This window comes from Rana temporaria, chromosome 9 (genome assembly GCF_905171775.1).
Source record: "Rana temporaria chromosome 9, aRanTem1.1, whole genome shotgun sequence".
Taxonomy (NCBI): Eukaryota; Metazoa; Chordata; class Amphibia; order Anura; family Ranidae; genus Rana; species Rana temporaria.
This window is the reverse complement of record NC_053497.1, coordinates 11,624,907-11,646,198: the sequence shown is the minus strand read 5'-3', so window position 1 is coordinate 11,646,198 and position 21,292 is coordinate 11,624,907. Positions and strand designations below refer to the sequence as shown.

General features: G+C 44.7%; 1 protein-coding gene across 1 annotated transcript in view; it reads left to right on the top strand.

Annotated features, from left to right (window-relative positions):
- GABRA3 (gamma-aminobutyric acid type A receptor subunit alpha3) overlaps window positions 1–21,292 on the top strand; it is a 78,314-nt gene that overhangs the window by 44,632 nt on the left and 12,390 nt on the right. Inside the window, exons 4-6 of the mRNA XM_040322784.1 lie at window positions 13,063–13,130; window positions 15,959–16,179; window positions 18,168–18,250. Coding sequence (XP_040178718.1) covers window positions 13,063–13,130; window positions 15,959–16,179; window positions 18,168–18,250 — 372 coding nt within the window. The remainder of the gene's footprint in view (window positions 1–13,062; window positions 13,131–15,958; window positions 16,180–18,167; window positions 18,251–21,292) is intronic.

Genomic DNA, 21,292 nt, shown 5'->3' with positions numbered 1-21,292 from the left:
GAGACGATATCCAGAAAATGTTAACGCTAATGACGAGTGCTTGGAAAGAAGAGTTGGAAGAAGTCCGGATAAAAGTGGGGGTGGGGGAGCAAAAAGTGGGCATATTGGAGGAGCAACAAGTGGTCGTGGACTTCAGATTGGGGGTACTAGAAGAAAAGTGTGAGAAACAGCAACAGCAGCTGGTCAGATTGCAGTTAAATGCTGAAGAGGCAGATAACAGAAGTAGAAGGAATAATGTGCGCATAAAAGGAATACCAGAAAGTTGTGAGGGGGCGGCGTTAAGGGAAGCTGCTTTGGCTATCTTTAATAAAATTCTAAAAAAAAGCTCAGGCTCCCCCCTGGAGCTAGACAGGGTCCATAAGGTCCCAACAACAAGGAATCCAGACCAGACTAACCCTCGTGATGTGTTATGTCGTATACATTTTTATAGAGAAAAAGAAGAAATTCTCAGGGAAGCATGGAAAGAAGGACCGGTGATCTGGGAGGGGGCGAATATACAAATATTTCCGGATTTGTGTTGGCAAACTAAAGCCCGACGGCGCTTGTTAAGGCCCCTACTAGAACATATACGCGGTCAAGGAGCCATATACAGATGGGGGTTTCCGTTGGCCGTTAATGTGAAAAAAGAAGGAAGGAATTTTAATCTAAGAGAGCCGTCCCAGCTCCCAGCGCTTTTTGAATTTTTGGGGTCAACACCAATAGCAGTCCCTAACTGGTTAGAGCTGCCAGTCACAGCTGAAAGAGAGCCTAGATAAACTGTGGTGAGGGAAGGTTAAAAGGGGTAAGACTGTAGAGGACATGGGGGAGTTCCCCACCCCAATTCTGAAGAGAAAGAGGAGATGGAGAGACTTATGGAAGATGGCCCCTCCCAGGGGAATGTGTATTTTTATTTGTTTTTTTCTCCCCTTTTTTCATTTTTTTTTTTTTGTTGTACTCTCTCTCTCTTTGTCTCTACCCGACCCACTTGGGTGGAGGCCTTCTGGAGAGTATTTTTTTTGGTGATTCTTGAGGTTCATACCCATATCCGACTGTTTTTCTCGTTGGAGGTCTTTTTTTTTTTTTCTTTGGAGAACACTCGGACTTGGTTTTGGAGGGAAGGTACTATCCCCATGTGGGGAAGGCTATAAGTTAAGAGTGGAATATTTCTGAGTGGCGGGGCTTTATCGTCCCGCTCATATGTGTATATATGTGTATAAATTTACAGATGCTCCCTTTGCTCCTCTTCCCCGAGGTGGGTCTATTATGGGCCAAATAGAGCACTAGGAAAATGACAGAGGAAAGACCCAGAAACATAGGTGGGCTAGTAGGCCAGCATCTCCAGCCACGCTCTTTTTTTTTTTTTTGGGGGGGGTTAGGGGGGGGGTTCGTGAGGGGAGGGACAGGGAGGGGGGGTTGTCTTAAAAAAAAGGGGGGGGGGGCATTTGAGGAGAATGGTTTTTTTTTTTTGGGGCGGGGGTTTCACTAAGTCACTATGTCACTAGAGCCCTAGATCCGTTTGATTTAAGGATCAGGGAAGGTATAATATAAGACACACTGAGTCTATAATAGGGGGAGGGGATGGATGGGATGGGCAAAGGTATAAGGTGGTTCACTATTAGGGGAGACTAGGGACGTGGGGAAATTGAGAATTGAAGAAGGGGGGGGGGATTTTTCTTTCTTTTTTTTTGGGGTGATAGATAAGAGGGTTAGGGGGGATTAGAGGAGTCACAATAAAAGGCTGACACATTTACATTTACACACTTTGAAACACTAAAGGCCAATAGGCCATGATACTTTTTTGGAATAGGACATAGAGGTGGGAGGGAGGGGCAAGGGGTAGGGGAAGATGGTATAGGGGTAGGTGGGGAGGGTAAGAGTGGGTGAGCGAGTTTTGGGGATAACAGGGGCCTAATAAGATGACCTAATAGGAAAACGAAGGAAGAAGGAATAGGCAAGGGTAAGGGAAAGGGGAATAGAACCTTTTTTTTTTTTCTCTCCCTCTTTTTTTTTTCCTTTCTTGGTGGGGACATAAGAGGGGGGAGCAGACATAAAGAGTTAAGATGTTAATAGTTAGGAGGTTAGGAGAGAGAGAGTGGAGAGGGGGGAGCTCAGAAGTACGTCGGTGGTAACATGATAATAGGGGTTTAAAAGGTGAAAAAAAAAAAAAGAAGACAAAAAAAAGAAATTTTTACCTCTAAATGGTAGACAGTTAGACAGGTAGACAGAGATTTATATGTCTAAATGTGCTTATATAGTATATGTATACGACTGAATATGTCTAAGCGGTAAGGTCTTTATGATGGGGGGGATATCTCATTTTTCGTGTGCTCGACTAGAATTGGGGGGTGGAGGGGAAAAGGGGATTGAAAGGGGTAACTCAGGGAAGCGCACCCGGACTTATAATAGGGCGTGACTCTCCTCGGTGCTCACACACCTTAGCCCACTAAAGCGCCTCTCCTCCGTGTGGAGGGAAGTCGGAGACGCTTAAATTTTTTTTTTTTTTTATTTTTTTGTTTGTCCTCTCTGGGATCCTAGGGGATCAACCGGATTGAAGGACTAGAGAAAATATATATATATATATTTTTTTTTTTCCTTTCCTCTCTCTCGTCTTTTCTCCCTCTCTCCTCTCTCGCCCGTCTTTTCTCCCTCTTTTGGGGGGGATTCCCCTATCTTTAGCCCTTTATCTCCTCATTGGGCACCTCTATTAGTTTCCCAAGGAGCCACGTGATTGAGATTCTAAAATGGCTAAGATCAATTTGATGTCTTATAATGTAAAAGGGTTAAACAACCCTGAGAAAAGATCTAAATTGTTAGCAGAATTATGGAGACTAAAGACACAGGTCGTTTTTCTCCAAGAGACTCATTTTAAGAAAAATAAAAACCCAAAACTGGGCAATCATAGATTTCCAATTGTCTATCAGAGTTCCTCATCGACAACAAAGACGAAGGGGGTGGCAATTATGCTATCAAAGACGATTATATGGAAAGAACTAAAGGTAATTCAGGATGAGGAAGGGCGTCTACTTATAGTAAAAGGATATCTAAACGACCAGAAAGTAACTCTGGTTAACGTCTATATGCCTAATGAAGGACAGATTGCAGCGTTGGAGAAATACATTAATGTGATTCAGTTGAATGCAGAAGGAAGAATCATACTGGCAGGGGATTTGAATATGGCCCTAGATCCTATCCTAGATACATCGAAGGGAGCATCACACCTATCATATAGCAAATTAAGTAAAGCAAAGAGTCTGCTACAGAAGATACAGGTGGTAGATAGCTGGAGGACTAGTCATACCCATGAGAGAGACTACACTTTTTTTTCAGCCAAACATAAAACATATTCCCGAATAGACTATATATTTGTATCACAGAATATTTTACAGAATATTGTGGAGGCCTCCATTGGATCATTTACAATTTCTGATCACTCACCGACAAATTGTATACTGGAATGGGGAGAACCCGTAGCTCGCGAGTGGCACTGGAAAATCAACGAGTCCCTTCTGAAAGACCCAGAGTATGAGGAAAAAATAGTTCAGGAAATGGAAGGGTTCTTTTCTGATAATGAGGTGGGAGAGGTGTCGCCTAGTTGTATTTGGGAAACGCATAAATGCTTTATGAGAGGGATTTTAATTTCAATGGGAACACAAAGGAAACGTAGGATAGGGAGACAGATAGAAACATTACTGGGAGAAATTCGTAAATTAGAAAATGTACATAAAAAAACGTTGGCAATTCAGATTGAGGAGAAGTTGAGGCAGACGCGAGATGAACTGAATCTGTTACTAACAGACAATGCAAAAGCCTCACTAAAAAGATGTAAACGTGCCTTCTATGAATATGGTAATAAGCCGAGTAGAATGCTAGCGAGGGCATTAAGAGAAACGAGGACCCAAAATCATATAGATGGCATCAAAACAACAGGAGATAGGATAGTGAAATCCTCACAAGAAATTGCAAAAGTATTTAAAAATTATTATACGAATTTATATCAACTAAAAGAAGAGAGGGACACAGGAAAGATGAGTAGGCAGGAGGAGAAGATAAAGGAATATATAGAGAAGGCGGGAATGCCGAAATTAGCAGAGGAAATTGGGAGAGATATGGAAGGGCCGATTACGGCTGAGGAATTCACAAATACCCTTAAATTGCTAAAAACAGGTAAAGCCCCCGGCCCCGACGGGTTTACCCTTTTTTACTATCGGACCTATGCAGAAAAACTGATGCCAAGATTTCTAAAAGCATATAACGCGATAAGAGAAGGACAGGGGATACCGGATGAAGCCCTTATGGCACATATAGCGGTTATACCTAAGGAGGGAAAAGATTTAACACTATGTTCCAATTATCGCCCTATATCGCTATTAAACGTTGACTTGAAGATCTTTACAAAAATTCTAGCAAATAGAATATTACCACATATCCCTGATTTGATACACCAAGATCAGGTGGGATTTACCCCAGGAAGGGAAGGCAGGGAAAATACGATGCGAGTGATTAACGCGATCCATCTCTCCCAGGTATCTAAGAAAGCACTAGTTCTGGTATCTACCGACGCTGAAAAAGCGTTTGATAGGGTCGACTGGAAATTCTTAAAAGCAATTATAAAATATATCGGTTTGGGGGAGGGGATGCAAAGATGGGTTATGAGCCTATATTCACAGCCGAAAGCTAGAATAAAGATAAACGAGACTATGTCGGAACCCTTTGAGATACGGAATGGGACGCGGCAAGGCTGTCCTCTGTCACCAATTATTTTTATTTTGACACTTGAACCCTTTTTGAGGACGATAAGGCTGAATACCGATATCAGAGGTATCTGTGTAAAGGGAGGAGTATACAAATTAGCTGCTTTTGCGGATGATTTGATGTTTTCTCTTACGGAACCTATTTTATCTCTTCCCCCATTGCTGGCTGAGATTGCTAAATATGGCGCGCTCTCAAATTTTAAAGTAAACTATGACAAGTCGGAGGCAATGGGGGTGGAGATGAATGTGGTACAACAACGACAATTAGCCGCTTCTTTTCCATTTAAATGGACAAATTCTCATATCGGATATCTGGGGACTAAAATCCCGAAGAAACTAAATAGAATCTTAGAGCTAAATTTAGCACCGTTGACAAGGCAAATAAAACGTGATTTACAGAAATGGGATAAGGAGGTTTTTACCTGGTTTGGCAGGGTCAATATTATAAAGATGAATGCAATGCCTAGGATATTATATCTATTACAGACACTCCCTACCAGTATACCTCAAGGATTCCTGAAAGAGATTAGAACGAAGTTTGCGGGATTTATATGGGCAGGGAAACCAGCCAGAGTCAGGAGAGATATCTTAACTTTACCTAAAGAAAAAGGGGGCATAGGTTTTCCAGACCCACTCGCATACTATGAGGCTGTACATTTGTCAAGAGTTCTTGATTGGTGTGTTACTCCGAAGATCAAACCATGGATCCTCTTAGAACAGGCAATGATAGAAATACCGTTGGAAGGACTAATTTGGCTTTCTAGATCCATTCTACCACAATCAGTTAAAAAGCACCCAACAATAGGGACGACAATTAAAGTGGTGAAAAAAGTATTTAGAAAATCAAATGATGAAACAGAAGCAAATCCTCTGACTCCGGTCCTGGGAAACCCGGCATTTATGCCAGGTGTAAACAACCCAGGGTTCGAGAATTTAAAAAGACAAGGCAAAACTAGATTGATTCACTTCCAGAAGGAAAATCGGGTAATGACATGGGAGGAAATTGAAAGTGAATTAGCAGAGGTTTTAGAACCATTCAGGCGAAGACAGCTAAGGGGTTTCCTGCGATCAATACAGAGCCAGACAACAGTGAGGACGAGTTTGTCGGAATTTGAGAAATTGTGTCTCAAGGGAGAAGCGGTGAGACATTCGTTATCAATATTTTACTCCCTGTTAAATGAACTTAAAGCTCCACAAGAAATAGGTTTTATACATACTTGGGAGAGAGACCTAGGGGTAACTTTTACAGAGAACCAGAAGGGAAACATTTTTGAGTTCAATCATAAAGCCTCTCTAGCATCCAAATACCAGGAGGGAGGATATAAGATCCTGAGTAGGTGGTATAAGACCCCGGAAGTTTTAAACCAAATTTTTCCACAAACGTCAAATCTTTGTTGGCGATGTCTAAAAGAAGAAGGAACTCTGATACATATTTTTTGGAACTGTGAAGGAGTGAAAGAATTCTGGAGGATGGTGTCAGAGGAAATAGAAGAGATAACTGAAATGTCTCTTGGAGAGAATCCAGCGGTCTACCTGTTGTTAGACATCCCGATATCAGTAGTAAATTATAAAAAATCTTTGGTAAGACATTTACTAATAACAGCTAGAGCTTGCATTCCAGCTTTATGGAAGAGCACGTGCTCACCAAGTAGACCTCAATGGCATGAAAAAATCAGGGAAATCCAATGTATGGAAAATCTCACGATGGCTTTGAGGGAACAGGAGGGGAAGTATAGGGAGATATGGGCTCCCTATGATAGTTATAGGGAACGAGGGGAGTAGGGGGGGGGGAGAGGGAGGAACTGAAATTATTGTGTTTTTTGGTTTTTTTTGTTTTTTTTTTTGTTTTTTTTTTTTTGTTTTTTTTTTTCTTTTTTTTTTTTTTTTTCCGGGCTCGGGAAGGTTTTTGGACAAGGGGTCCGGACGTTGGGGTGGGTGAGGGGGAGACTGGGTTTCTCAATTTCTTAAACAGAGAGAGGACAGGTTAAATGTCCCGGGGGAATAGGAAATAAGAAGAGCGAGGAATTAGTTTTGGATCTATATGGTAGTATATGTGTTAGAAGCAGTTAAGTTTAGAGATAGGTCAGGAACAAGTACAACGTATAGTGGTTTGATTGTTGGCTTTTGTTTTCTGATATGATAACATCCCTGTTCTTGTGGAATTGTGAAATGAGGAAAAATGAAAAATAAAGAATTTATAAAAAAAAAAAAAAAAGTAATATTCCACATCTTATACTTTTCACACAAACAGTGTTATTAGCATACATAATGAAAGGTCTTAGGAGCAGACCTAATTAGCACAATGGACACAAAACAGTATTAGCATCACACAATGGAATGTCTAGGAGCAGACGCAATTAACACCTCAAAAGCATGTGTCCCCCCAGTGAATGAAAACACTCCATTTGGAGTCAGAATTTAACAACTTGTAATATTTCAAGATATCCTGGACAACATGAATTATCATTTATCAGTCACCCTATGCCCAAAAGGGGCACAGGGTGACCCTAGACCCAAGAGTCATTAGTGACGCTGGCACAGGAGTACCCCCCATTCTTCAAAAGTCTCTGGGTGTCACGGGTCATTCCGTTACAGTAAGGAAATGAGAATTCTTCTTCATGGCGATCAGTAAGCTAGCACGTCATTGGTTGATTGATACGGAAGGATAATGGGACTAAAGAAAATTTAATTTTATAAATTTTATTCATAATATAAATAAAATAATAATACAATAAAATAGAATACTTGGTCAAAATAAAATTCATAATTCATCAGAAAAAAATTATAATAATACTTTGTCCGTCTAATATGTATTGACCTCAATAGATAAGAAATTAGAATTTTGGCACCTACATCCAATCTATAACTGAATACAAAAAATGTACAAATTGTACTGGGACTTTAGAGCCGGCCATACATGGATCAAAATGTGGCCGGTTCACCAGGAACAGGCCGAATTTTGATATACTATATGTATATGCACCCTGGTTGTACAGAAGTCAATCTGACGATCAACTTCTGTACAACCGTCCTGACGTTTTCTTTTTCCAAATGGAAACGGGGGCACTGATCATTGGGTTCTGAAGGCAGGGAAGGCTCCCCGCCATTAGAACACAATAGGACAGCGGGAGTGATTCTCCCTATCCCCCTTGAATGTGCGGATGGGGGAATTCCACTGGTTGAATTATTTTTTTTTTAATGCATGGCCTGCCTAAAGATGAAATCCATGGCATCCAGCTTGGACCAATGTAACTATGTATCAATCATATTGGTGGGATCCCTCCAGAAGCTGGGAATCACCAGTCAGTACCAGGCTCCAAGGATGGCCACTTGACATGGGCAAGGTCCATAAACCCAACATCATGAAGCAGACCCATGTGCCTTAAGTCAGATGAATGGCAGACTCAGCCCAGCCACGCACCAACGCATTTTGCTCTGCCCCCTGGAGCTTAATTATGGGAATCTTCATTATTAACCATTTGCTGACCACCTTCCGCATATATACTTCGGCAAGGATGCTCGGCTGCGCAAACTGAAATACCTGTACGTCGGTCTGTGCATGTGGTACTGCCGCCGCACATGCCGTCTTGCGCTGCGAGAGCTCGTCTGCGGGGTCCGGTAGATGAGAGGCAGAACAAGGATCTGTCTAAGTAAACAAGGCGGATCCCTCTTCTGACAGGGGGAGGAGAGAGAGAGGTCAGCTGTTCCTAGTGATCAGGAACAGCGATCTCTCTGTACTCCAAGTCAGTCCCTTCCCTAACCCCTTGATTGCCCCCTAGTGTTAACCCCTTCCCTGCCAGTGTCATTTATACAGTGATCAGTGCATTTTTATAGCACTGATCACTGTATTGGGGTCACTGGTCATCAAAAAGTATCACTGAGGCCGGGTACTAACGAGCAAACAGGTACGATGAAACCGGTCCGTCGGACCGTTTTCACCGTACATGTCTGCCAGAGGGCTTCTGTACGATGGCTGTACTAACCATCGTACAGAAGTCCGCGCGTAAACAATACGCGGGGCGTGTCCGCGTCATCACCGCGACGATGACGCGGCGACGTGGGCGGGCCTGCCATTTAAAGGCTTCCACGCATGCGTCAAAGTCATTCGACGCATGCGAGGGACGGCGGGCTCTCGGACATGTACGGTAGGTCTGTACTGACGACCGTACATGTCCGAGCGGGCAGGATTCCAGCGGACGGTTTTAAAACACGTCCAGGAATATTTGTCTGCTGGGAAAAGGCCCGGCGGGCAAATGTTTGCTGGAATTCGGCCCGCTCGCGCCTACACACGACCGAACATGTATGCTGAAACTGGTCCGCGGACCAGTTTCAGCATACATGTTTGGTCGTGTGTACGGGGCCTTAGAGTCAGATTTGTCCGCCGCAATGTCGCAGTCCCGCTAAAAATTACTTATCCCCGCCATTACTAGTAAGAACAATAAAAAAAAGTCCCAAAATCTTTCCCCTAGACCAGTGATGGTGAACCTTGGCACCCCAGATGTTTTGGAACTACATTTCCCATGATGCTCATGCACTCTGCAGTGTAGTTGAGCATCATGGGAAATGTAGTTCCAAAACATCTGGGGTGCCGAGGTTCTCCATCACTGCCCTAGACACTGTGGGCCAGATTCAGAAAAGAGATACGACAGCGTACGGGAGGTCGTATCTATGCGCCTGATTCATAGAATCAGTTACGCATAGATATCCCTAAGATCCGACAGGTGTAATTGTTTTACACCGTCGTATCTTAGGCTGCATATTCAGGCTGGCCGCTAGGTGGCGCTTCCGTATGTTTACACGAGGAATATGGCAATTAGGTAGATACAGCGATTCAGAAACGTACGTTCGGCCGGCGCAATTTTTTACGTTGTTTACGCTAGGCTTTTTTTCAGCGTATAGTTACCCCTGCTATATGAGGCGTAGCTAATGTTAAGTATGGCCGTCGTTCCCGTCCCGAGTTTTGAAATTTTACGTCGTTTGCGTAAGTCGTTCGCGAATAGGGCTGGACGTAATTTACGTTCACATCGAAAGCAATGACGTTTTGCGGCGGATTTTCGAGCATGAGCACTGGGTTTTTTTCACGAACGGCGCATGCGCCGTTAAAAAAAAACGTAAAATATGCGCGCCCACATACGCCCGCCCACATACGTTACGCCACCGTAACTTAGGGCGCAAGTTCTTTCTGAATACGGAACTTGCGCCCAAAGTTACAGCGGCGTAACGTATCTAAGATACGTTACGCCGGCCGGATAGATACGCTCAGGTATCTGAATCCGGCCCTGTAACTTTTGTGCAAACCAATCAATATTACTTATTACTTACTTATTGCGTTTTTTTTTTTGTTGTTTTTACCAAAAATATGCAGCAGAATATATATTGGTCTAAACCAGGGGTCTCCAAACTTTTTACTTCGAGGGCCACATTCTATATTTTACACATATTCGCGGGCCGGAAACATAATTTATAAATAAATCCACAGAAGAAGAATAGAATAGAATTTGACTTACTGCTGACAGCAGGATTGGATGGTGCTCCTATATTCTTTGCTGGCACCTAAACGCTGGAGCATCATGCAGCGGGGCTAAACTTCCAGCGTGCATGAGGCTTTACATCCGTGTCACCATCATCTGTGTCCCCATCAGTCTTCCCATTCATCTGTGTCCCCATTCATCTGTGTCCCCATCAGTCTCCCCATCCATCTGTGTCCCCATCCACCTGTGTCCCCATCAGTCTCCCCATCCTTCTGTGTCCCCATCCACCTGTGTCCCCATCAGTCTCCCCATTCATCTGTGTCCCCATCAGTGTCCCCATCCATCTGTGTCCCCATCAGTGTCCCCATCCACCTGTGTCCCCATCCACCTGTGTCCCCATCCACCTGTGTCACCATCAGTCTCCCCATCCATCTGTGTCCCCATCCATCTGTGTCCCCATCCACCTGTGTCCCCATCAGTCTCCCCATTCATCTGTGTCCCCATCAGTGTCCCCATCAGTGTCCCCATCCATCTGTGTCCCCATCCATCTGTGTCCCCATCCACCTGTGTCCCCATCAGTCTCCCCATTCATCTGTGTCCCCATCAGTGTCCCCATCAGTGTCCCCATCCATCTGTGTCCCCATCCATCTGTGTCCCCATCCACCTGTGTCCCCATCAGTCTCCCCATCCATCTGTGTCCCCATCCACCTGTGTCCCCATCAGTCTCCCCATTCATCTGTGTCCCCATCAGTGTCCCCATCCATCTGTGTCCCCATTCATCTGTGTCCCCATCAGTGTCCCCATCCATCTGTGTCCCCATTCATCAGTGTCCCCATCCACCTGTGTCCCCATCCACCTGTGTCCCCATCATCTGTGTCCCCATCAGTCTCCCCATCTATCTGTGTCACCATCACCTGTGTCCCCATCAGTCTCCCCATCCATCTGTGTCCCCATCCATCTGTGTCCCCATCCACCTGTGTCCCCATCAGTCTCCCCATTCATCTGTGTCCCCATCCATCTGTGTCCCCATCCACCTGTGTCCCCATCAGTCTCCCCATTCATCTGTGTCCCCATCAGTGTCCCCATCCATCTGTGTCCCCATTCATCTGTGTCCCCATCAGTGTCCCCATCCATCTGTGTCCCCATTCATCTGTGTCCCCATCAGTGTCCCCATCCACCTGTGTCCCCATCCACCTGTGTCCCCATCAGTCTCCCCATCTATCTGTGTCACCATCACCTGTGTCCCCATCAGTCTCCCCATTCATCTGTGTCCCTATCAGTCTCCCCATCCATCTGTGTCACCATCATCTGTGTCCCCATCAGTCTCCCCATTCATCTGTGTCCCCATTCTTCTGTGTCCCCATCACTCATCAGGCTATCCCCACAAATTGGTGTCCCCATTAGAGCCCCCCCCCATCATTTATCCGAGTCTCCCTGCACATTTGTGTCCCCATCACAGCCCACCCCCGCCTGCATATTTGTGTCACCATTAGAGCCATCAGCCCCCCTCCTCACATGTTTGTGTCCCCATAAGAGCCACCAGCACCCCCACATTTGTGTCCCCATCAAACCCCACAGATATTTGTGTCCCCATCAGAATCATCAGCCCCCCACATTTGTGTCCCCACAGATATTTGTGTCCCCATCAGAGTCATCACCCCCCCCCCCATATTTATGTCCCATCAGTCATCAGCCCCCCCCCCACATTTATGTCCCCATCAGTCATCAGCCCCCCCCCCACATGTATGTCCCCATCAGAGTCATAAGCCCCCCAAAATGTGTGTCCCCATCAGTCTACAACCCCCCCTCCACGTGTGTCCCCAGCAGAGTCATCAGCCCCCCAAAATTTGTGTCCAAATCGGTCTGAAAAACCCCCTCCACGTGTGTCCCCATCAGAGTCATCAGCCCCCAGATGTTTGTGCCCCATCAGCGCCATTCAACCCACCCCCACTCAAGTGTATCAGCCCCCCTCCTTGCATGTGTCCAGCGCGTCTCCACTCTCCGTCACTGGCTGTGCAGACCTGCTGCATCTCCCGACTCCCGCCCCGCTGGTATTGCACACTCGCTACTGGTTAACAGCGAGGCGGGAGGCGGGAGCAGGGAGGCGGCAACCGGTCTGCCCTAAACACCTTATTGGCTGCTGGGATGCCGTGGTCCCAGCAGCCAACACACACAGTGAGATGCCGGGAGGGATTGCGGGACCTGCGCTGCATATTGCCTGGGGCGAATATGCAGCGCAGATTCCTGAACTAACAGGTGGACTAAGGAGTCACGCTGCGGGCCGGAAGAAATGGCCTGGCGGGCCGGATGTGGCCCGCGGGCCGTAGTTTGGAGACCCCTGGTCTAAACTAATGAAGAAATTCGTTTTTTTATATGTTTTTTGGGGATATGTATTATAGCAGAAAGTAAAAAAAATATTGTTTGATTTTTCAAAATTGTCGCTCTTTTTTTGTTTATAGCGCAAAAAAATAAAAACCGCAGTGGTGATCAAATACCGCCAAAAGAAAGCTCCATTTGTGGGGAAAAAAATAGATACATTTTGTTTGGGTGCAAGGTCGCACGACCGCACAATAGTCCGTTAAAGCAACGCCACCTGAGCGGCACATTTTGTCTTTTTGGGTCACACTTGGCATGGGCGCCATTGCAGAGAATGCTTTGCATTTTCTGAAAGAATGCAAAGGGTTCTCTGATTGGAGGTGAAGAGCATGATGTCAATGCCCCACCTCTCCACCTTGTCCAATCAAAGAACGCTTTGCGCTGAAAAACATTGCAAGCACATTAGTTTGTGATATACTTTTATATAGACATTTGTTATGATGCGTTATAGTTTGTAGTAATGCGATCGCTTCTTATTTTTTTAGAATCAGTAACAGAAGTTAAGACTGAAATATACGTCACCAGTTTTGGTCCTGTTTCAGACACAGACATGGTAAGTGATTTTGCAAGAATGCGAACTTTTCATAAAACATGAAAATGTACGCAGCGCTTTACATATTGTATATTCTCATCAGTCCCTGCCCTCAAGGATCTTACAATCTGAGGCCTCTAACCTCATATGCATACATACACATACCAGGGCCAATGTAGACAAGATGCATGTAACGTAGCAGCACGTCTTTGAAATGTGGGAGTACAGTGGAGCCTTGGATTACGAGCATAATCCGCTCCAGGAGAACTCGTAATCCAAAGTACTCACATATCAAAGCAAGTTTCCCCATAGAAATCAATGGAAACAAAAATAATTTGATCCGCATTGACTTTAATGGCATGCAATACCGTATGTGGCCAGAGGTGGGGGGTGCCGGAGAGCCTTGTAATCACTCGGAAAGGCCTGAGGACACCTCGGCTGAACTTGGAAAGGCTCGTGAACAGAGTATTTCCGAGATTTTCCAAGCATTTTTGAACACCTCGGCGCTGTTCGGCTCCCACCTCAGGCCAAACGCGGTATTGCACACCACTTTGGCTTGTATCCTGCTCGTTTTGCGAGACAACACTCACAAACCAAGTCAGGATTTAAAAAAAAAACAGCGCTTGTTAACCGCGTTACTTGCAATCCGAGGTTCCACTGTACTTGGAGTAAACCTCCACAAGAACAGGAAGAACATGTAAACTCTATGAGGGTCTTGTCCTGAGTTGGATTTGAACCAGGTACCTTAGTGTTGCAAGCCATTGTGCTGCCCCATGCATGTATAGAGGATCACTCTTTTAAGCAAAAGTTCCTGATCATTTTCCTGATCAAAATAAACAAATAATTAAACAGATGGGGCCAGATTCACGTAGCTCCGCGCATCTTTGTGCCGGCGTAGCGCATCTCATATGCGCTACGCCGATGTAACATTGAGAGGCAAGCTGAGTATTCACAAAGCACTTGCTCCCATATGCGCCGGCGTAACGTAAATGGGCCGGCGTAAGCCCGCGTAATTCAAAGTAGGCAGGTAGTGGGCGTGTTGTATTAAAATGAATCGTGACCCCATGTAAATGCATGGCCGTACGAACGGCGCATGCGCGCGCATGCTCAGATTCACGTCGCATATACTCCCTATGATACGTCGGCTCAATGCTTTCGACGTGAACGTAACTTACGCCCAGCCCCATTCACGGACGACTTACGTAAACGACGTAAAATCCGACGGCTGTTCCGACGTCCATACCTTAACATGACTTACCCCTGCTTTATGAGTCGTAACGTTACACCGGACGTACGCCTTACGTAAAACGGCGTAGCTTACTGCGACGGGCGCAAGTACGTTTGTGAATCAGCGTATATAGCTCATTTACATATTCAACGCGTAAATCAACGGAAGCGGCCCTAGCGGCCAGCGTAAATATGTACCCAAGATACGACGGCGTAGGAGACTTACGTCGGTCGTATCTTGGCAAAATTCAGGCGTATCTTGTTCCCTGAATACGGCGCATAGATACGACGGCGCATCACAGAACTTACGCAGCGTATCAACAGATACGTTGGCGTAAGCTGACTGTGAATCTGGCCCATGGTCTTTTTTTTTTTTTTTAAGATGGTCAGATCTTGAGCGTGTATTGAGGGGCATCTACCAAAAAGAATCACATCGCTGAAAATGTTCTTTTGAATCATTTACCAGTTAAAAGCATCTGATAAAGCCAACATGTTTCAGGGGAAAAGGGCCCCCTCTTCAGGGCTTCAGCAATGGTTCTTGGTATCACCATAAATTGCCCTTGAGGACCTTCATTATGATTTGATAGAGACTAGCATCTCCTAAAGAACAGCCACCTTGGTCCTTTGTACCTGGTGCTTCTCAATACCCCAAAAATGGAAGGAATGCATACAATATAGGTCGTGTAGTACAAATGTTAGACCTGAAATTGTGTTTTGTACATTTAGATCAGGGGTGTCAAACTCAATTTCATCAAGGGCCCTATCTGCATTATGATGGCCCTCAAAAGGGCCGGTTGTATCTGTAAGATTAGATGTCCAGCGTATCCCCTCCCCTTACATTAGATGTCAAGAGCCCCCCCACCATCAGAAGTTGAGTCCCCCACCCTCCCTTACATCACAGTGCACCCCCCCTTTCCTTAAAGCGGGGGTTCTCCCTAAAAAAATTTTTTTTCTAGCATGTCATTCAGCATAGCAGCGTGAGCTACAGTATGCCTTTATATTTTTTTTTGGCGCCATACTCACTGTTTAATCGCGTAGTAAAGTTTCAGGATAATGGGCGTTCCTATGCAGAGGGCTCGTGATTGACGGCCGGCAATGGCGCGTCACGCTTGACGAAAATAGCCGAAATAGGAGTTTGCTCTTCACGGCGCCTGCGCAGTCAGCTCCGATGTCTGTGCGCAGGCACCGTATAGCGCCGTGAAGAGCCGAGTCCTACTCCGGCTATTTTCGTGAAGCGCCATAGCCGGCCGTCAATCACAAGCCCTCTGCATAGGAACGCCCATTCCCCGCGGGGAGTCTGAAACTTTACTACGCGATTAAACAGTGAGTACGGCGCCAAAAAAAAAAATATAAAGGCATACTGTAGCTCGCGCTACTATGCTGAATGACATGCTAGAAAGTTGTTTTTTAGGGTGAAACACCGCTTTAAGCTGCTGCTGGGAAGAAGCTGGATGCATTGCTTAAAAGCAGAAAGTAAGGGTATAGAGGAGGACCAGAGGAGGGCAAGGGCCACATGAAATGGCCTTTAGGGCCGGACACGGCTCGCGGGCCTTATGTTTGACACCTGTGATTTAGACGCTTCATTTCTTGTACTTACATCTTTTGACATCTCTCTCTTTTAGGAGTATACTATAGATGTCTTCTTCCGACAAAGCTGGCTGGACGAGCGATTAAAATTCGACGGGCCTATAAAAACCCTGCCTCTGAATAACCTGTTGGCCAGCAAGATCTGGACCCCGGACACTTTCTTTCACAATGGGAAGAAATCAGTTGCTCATAACATGACAACACCCAACAAGCTGCTGAGACTCACATATAACGGGACCCTGCTGTACACTATGAGGTGACTTGTCTGGTAGCGGTTACTGAAACACTGTCCACTGTCCATAACATTGTCATGTGACTGAGCTCCCTGCCAATTATGAAGTGTTCACTGTAGGGGAACTCTGTAGGACACTGCAGGCTCCAGGTCGTGGCCCCGTGGCTCTGAGAAACCATTAAAGGCCATCTAAAACATGATCAGTTTATGGTACTTGCATACCTCCCAACATTTTGAGATGGGAATGAGGGACACCTGTTAGAAAACGTATGTAGGCATATGACACGCCCCCCTGCCACACCCCCTTAAAGGAGAATTAACCAAAAAAAAGGTTAATTAAATCCACTACTATTCCTTTATATTGGCTTTAAAATTTACAAATGCAGCAATTTAAAATTTGGATGAAAGGTTTAGCACTGGGAAACACTTTTTGATAGATAAAAAGTGTATTTGATATATAACCATAGCCGTCTTTACCGCAGGGCAAACGGTGAAGCTGCCCAGGGCCCTGTCTCTGTTAGGGGCCCAAAGCAGAGCCGCCCGTTATGCCCGCGTGCTGCCCGCAAATCGGCCCTGAAAATCATCAGCGGTGTGCAGCCAGTGCCAGTGCTGCTTTCTTTTTAGATAGAGTAGCGGCCCTGGCCATGGGTGGGTGGGGCCTTGAATTCCACTGATGCTATGGCCCGCCCCTTGCTATGCGTGCAGTGTTTAGTGACCAGTGTACCTCGGAGGAGTGAGACTGCGGAATGGAGAGGAGTGCTGCCTGGTTCCTGCTTTGTCAAGTGAAACTAGGCAGCGGCTAGCAGTGTGTGTGGACTGTGGAGAATTATTTAGATCAGAGGCTGGAGCTGAGCTTGCCAGGACAAGGTAAGGTCTTCTTTCTCCTTCCCTGGCTCCCTATCCCCATGCCATGCCATGTGTAAAATAGAGGAACTTTTTAAAAAAATGAACAGACCTGCAGTCCAGGCTGAGTGAGGCCTTAGAGGACACAGCATAATTTACAGCACATGGCATTACTGTCTATATTTAACTGCTTGATGGGCTTATTTTGGGCCTAGCTGGTTCACATGTATGTGTTTTGGCGGCCCACATTTGCGCAGGCACAGCAGCCCATTCATTGGTCCCGCGATCGGTCCCCGGAGCTGAAGAACGGGGAGAGCTGTGTGTAAACACTGTGTTCTTCACTGTGGCGCTGTGAACGATCGTGTGTTCCCTTATATAGGGAATCACAATCGATGACGTCACACCTACAGCCACACCCCCCCTACAGTTAGAAACACAGATGAGGTCACACTTAACCCCTTCAGCGCCCCCGTTGTGGTTAATTCCCAAACTGCAATTGTCATTTTCATAATAAACAATGCATTTTTAATGCATTTTTTGCTGTGAAAATGACAATGGTCCCAAAAATGTGTCAAAATTGTCCGATGTGTCCGCCATAATGTCGCAGTCACGTAAAAAATCGCTGATCGCCGCCATTAGTAGTAAAAAAAATTTTTTTTATAAAAATGCAATATTTTGTTAAAGCTATAAATTGTGCGCAAACCAATCGATCAACGCTTATTGATTTTACCAAAAATATGTAGAAGAATACGTATCAGCCTAAACTGAGTAAAAAAATAGTTTTTTTATATATTTTTGGGGGATATTTATTATAGCAAAAAGTAAAAAATATTGAATTATTTTCAAAATTGTCGCTCTATTTTTGTTTATAGCGCAAAAAATAAAAACCGCAGAGGTGATCAAATACCACCAAAAGAAAGCTCTATTTGTGGGGAAAAAAGGACGCCAATTTTGTTTGGGAGCCACGTCGCACGACCGCATAATTGTCAGTTAAAGCGACGCAGTGCCAAATCGCAAAAAGGGGCCTGGTCCTTTAGCTGCATTTTGGTCCGGGTCTTAAGTGGTTAAAAAGAAGAAATAAATGTAATGATGTATTATTGAATACAAAGCTGCACTAATGTGTGTCTTTTCTATCTGCCTGAAGTTCCTGTATTGTTTTATTGTTACAGGCTTACAATACATGCGGAATGCACAATGCACCTGGAAGATTTCCCTATGGATGTTCATGCTTGCCCACTGAAATTTGGAAGCTGTAAGTATCTGTGTATGCATTAACCACTTCCAGACCTTAGGTGTTTTTCAGATTTGGTGTTTGCAAGACTAAAACATTTTTTTCTGCTAGAAAATTACTTAAAACCCCCAAACATTATATATATTTTTTTCTAACACCCTAGAGAATAAAATGGCGGTCATCGCAATACTTTTTGTCACACCGTATTTGCGCAGCGGTCTTACAAGCGCACATTTTTTGGAAAAAATTCACTTTTTTGAATTAAAAAATAAGACAACAATAAATTTGGCCCAATTTTTTTATATATTGTGAAAGATAATGTTAGGCCGAGTAAAATGATACCCAACATGTCACGCTTTAAAATTGCGCCCGCTCGTGGCATGGCGTCAAACTTTTACCCTTAAAAATCTAGATAGGCGACGTTTAAAAAATTCTATAAGTTGCATTTTTTGAGCTAGGGCTATGATTATTGCTCTCGCTCTAACGATCGCGGCGATACCTCACTTGTGTGATTTGAACACCGTTTTCATATGCGGGCGCTACTCGCGTATGCGTTCGCTTCTGCGCGCGAGCTCGTCGGGACGGGGCGCTTTAAAAAAAAAATTTTTTTGTTTTCTTATTTCATTTTATTGATTTTATTATTTTTTACACTAAAATATAAAAAAAAAAAAAAATGATCACTTTTATTCCTATTACAAGGAATGTAAACATCCCTTGTAATAGAAAAAAGCATGACAGGTCCTCTTAAATATGAGATCTGGGGTCAAAAAGACCTCAGATCTCATATTTAGGCTTAAATGCAAGAAAAAAAAAAGGAAAATTTGTCATTTAAAAAAATGACAAAAAAAAAATTGTCTCTTTAAGAGGCTGGGCGGGACTGACGTTTTGACGTCACTTCCGCCCAGCAGAGCTATGGGGACGGGTGGGGGCCATCTTGCCCTCACTCAAGTCCTCACTCTCCAGGCGGCAACATCGGATCTCCTCCGCCGCTACCGACGGCTCCGGTAAGCGGCGGAGGGTGCGGAAAAGCGGCGGGAGGCCCTCTCCCGCCACCGATAACGGCGATCTCGCGGCGAATCCGCCGCGGAGACCGCCGTTATCGTTTACACGGCCGCCCGCTGAAAACATGGATATCTCAGTTGTGGCAGCAGCTGCTGCCGTTACTGAGATATCCATGTTTAAAAAGAGGACGTACATTTACAATACGCGGGTCGGGAAGTGGTTTACATTATTCATATTCACCTGTTCACTTTTTATGGTAAGACACTTTAAAAAAGGCAAATCCATAGATTTTTCTAATGTAACAAAATTGGGCCCACACGAGGAGTTAAATAGTTTGGGGCAGATCCACAAAAGGATTACGCCGGCGTATCTGTTGGCGTAATTTTAAAATTCCCACGTCGTATCTTTGTTTCGAATCTACAAAACAAGATACGACGGCATCTCGGGTCGATCCGACAGGCGTACGTCTTAGTACGCCGTCGGATCTTAGGTGCATTTTTTCCACCGGCCGCTAGGTGGCGTTTCCGTCGAAGTCCGCGTCGAGTATGCAAATTAGCTAGTTACGGCGATCCACGAACATACGTCCGGCCGGCGCCTTTTTTTTTACGTCGTTTGCGTTCGGCTTTTTCCGGCGTATAGTTAAAGCTGCTGTTATGAGGCGTACTCAATGTTAAGTATGGCCGTCGTTCCCGCGTACAATTTTGAATTTTTTTACGTCGTTTGCGTAAGTCGTTCGCGAATAGGAATTTGCGTAGAATGACGTCACCGTCGTAAGCGTTGGCTGGTTCCGGTTTAATTTCGAGCATGCGCACTGGGATACCCCCACGGACGGCGCATGCGCAGTTAAAAAAAAAACGTTGTTTACGTCGGGGTCACAACGTATTTACATAAAACACGCCCCCATTACATCCATTTGAATTCCGCGCCCTTACGCCGCCAGAGATACACTACGCCGCCGTAACTTACGGCGCAAATTCTTTCAGGATTCGAAATAAAATAAATAAGTTACGGCGGCGTAGTGTATCTTAGATACGATGCGCCCGGCGGAAGATTACGCGCAGGTACGTGGAACTGCCCCTTTGTCAATATTCGTTGATAGAGCTGCGCGATTAATCGTCAAGAATCGTTATGGCGATTTTTTTTTTCCCGTTGCGATCTTGACAAAGTACGGTATTTGCCAATCTTTCTATGCAGAGAATTCTCTCTGCTCTGCTGAAGCCACAGCTGTAAAATATGGGCAGTCTGTCAAATATCAGAACATTCTTTATCAGTGGAACAATTTATCTTTTACATCAAAAGAATAGACTTCTGTGTGTAAATTTTTGTAGAGACCCTAGAGAATAAAATAGTTGAGTTGAGTTGAGAGGTATCTTAACCACTTAAGACCCGGACCAAAATCCAGGGAAAAGGACCGGGCCAGTTTTTGCGATTCGGCACTGCGTCGCTTTAACTGACAATTGCGCTGTCGTGCGACGTGGCTCCTAAACAAAATTGGCGTCCCTTTTTCCTCAAAAATAGAGCTTTCTTTTGGTGGTATTGGATCACCTCTGCGGTTTTTATTTTTTGCGCTATAAACAAAAATAGAGCGACAATTTTGAAAAAAATTCAATATTTTTTCCTTTTTGCTGTAATAAATATTCCCCAAAAATATAAAAAAAAAACGTTTTTTTCCTCAGTTTAGGCCGATACGTATTCTTGTACATATTTTTGGTAAAAAAAAATTGCAATAAACGTTCATCGATTAGTTTGCGCAAAAATTTTAGTGTTTACAAAATAGGGGATAGTTTTATTGCATTTTTATTAATAATTTTTTTTTTACTACTAATGGCGGCGATCACCGATTTTTTTCATGACCGCGACATTATGGCGGACACTTCGGACAATTTTGACACAATTTTTGGGACCATTGTCATTTTCACAGCAAAAAATTCTATAAAAATGCATTGTTTACTGTGAAAGTGACAATTGCAGTTTGGGAGTTAACCATTAGGGGGCGCTGAAGGGGTTATGTGTGACCTCGTATGTGTTTCTAACTGTAGAGGGGCGGGGCTGGACGTGTGA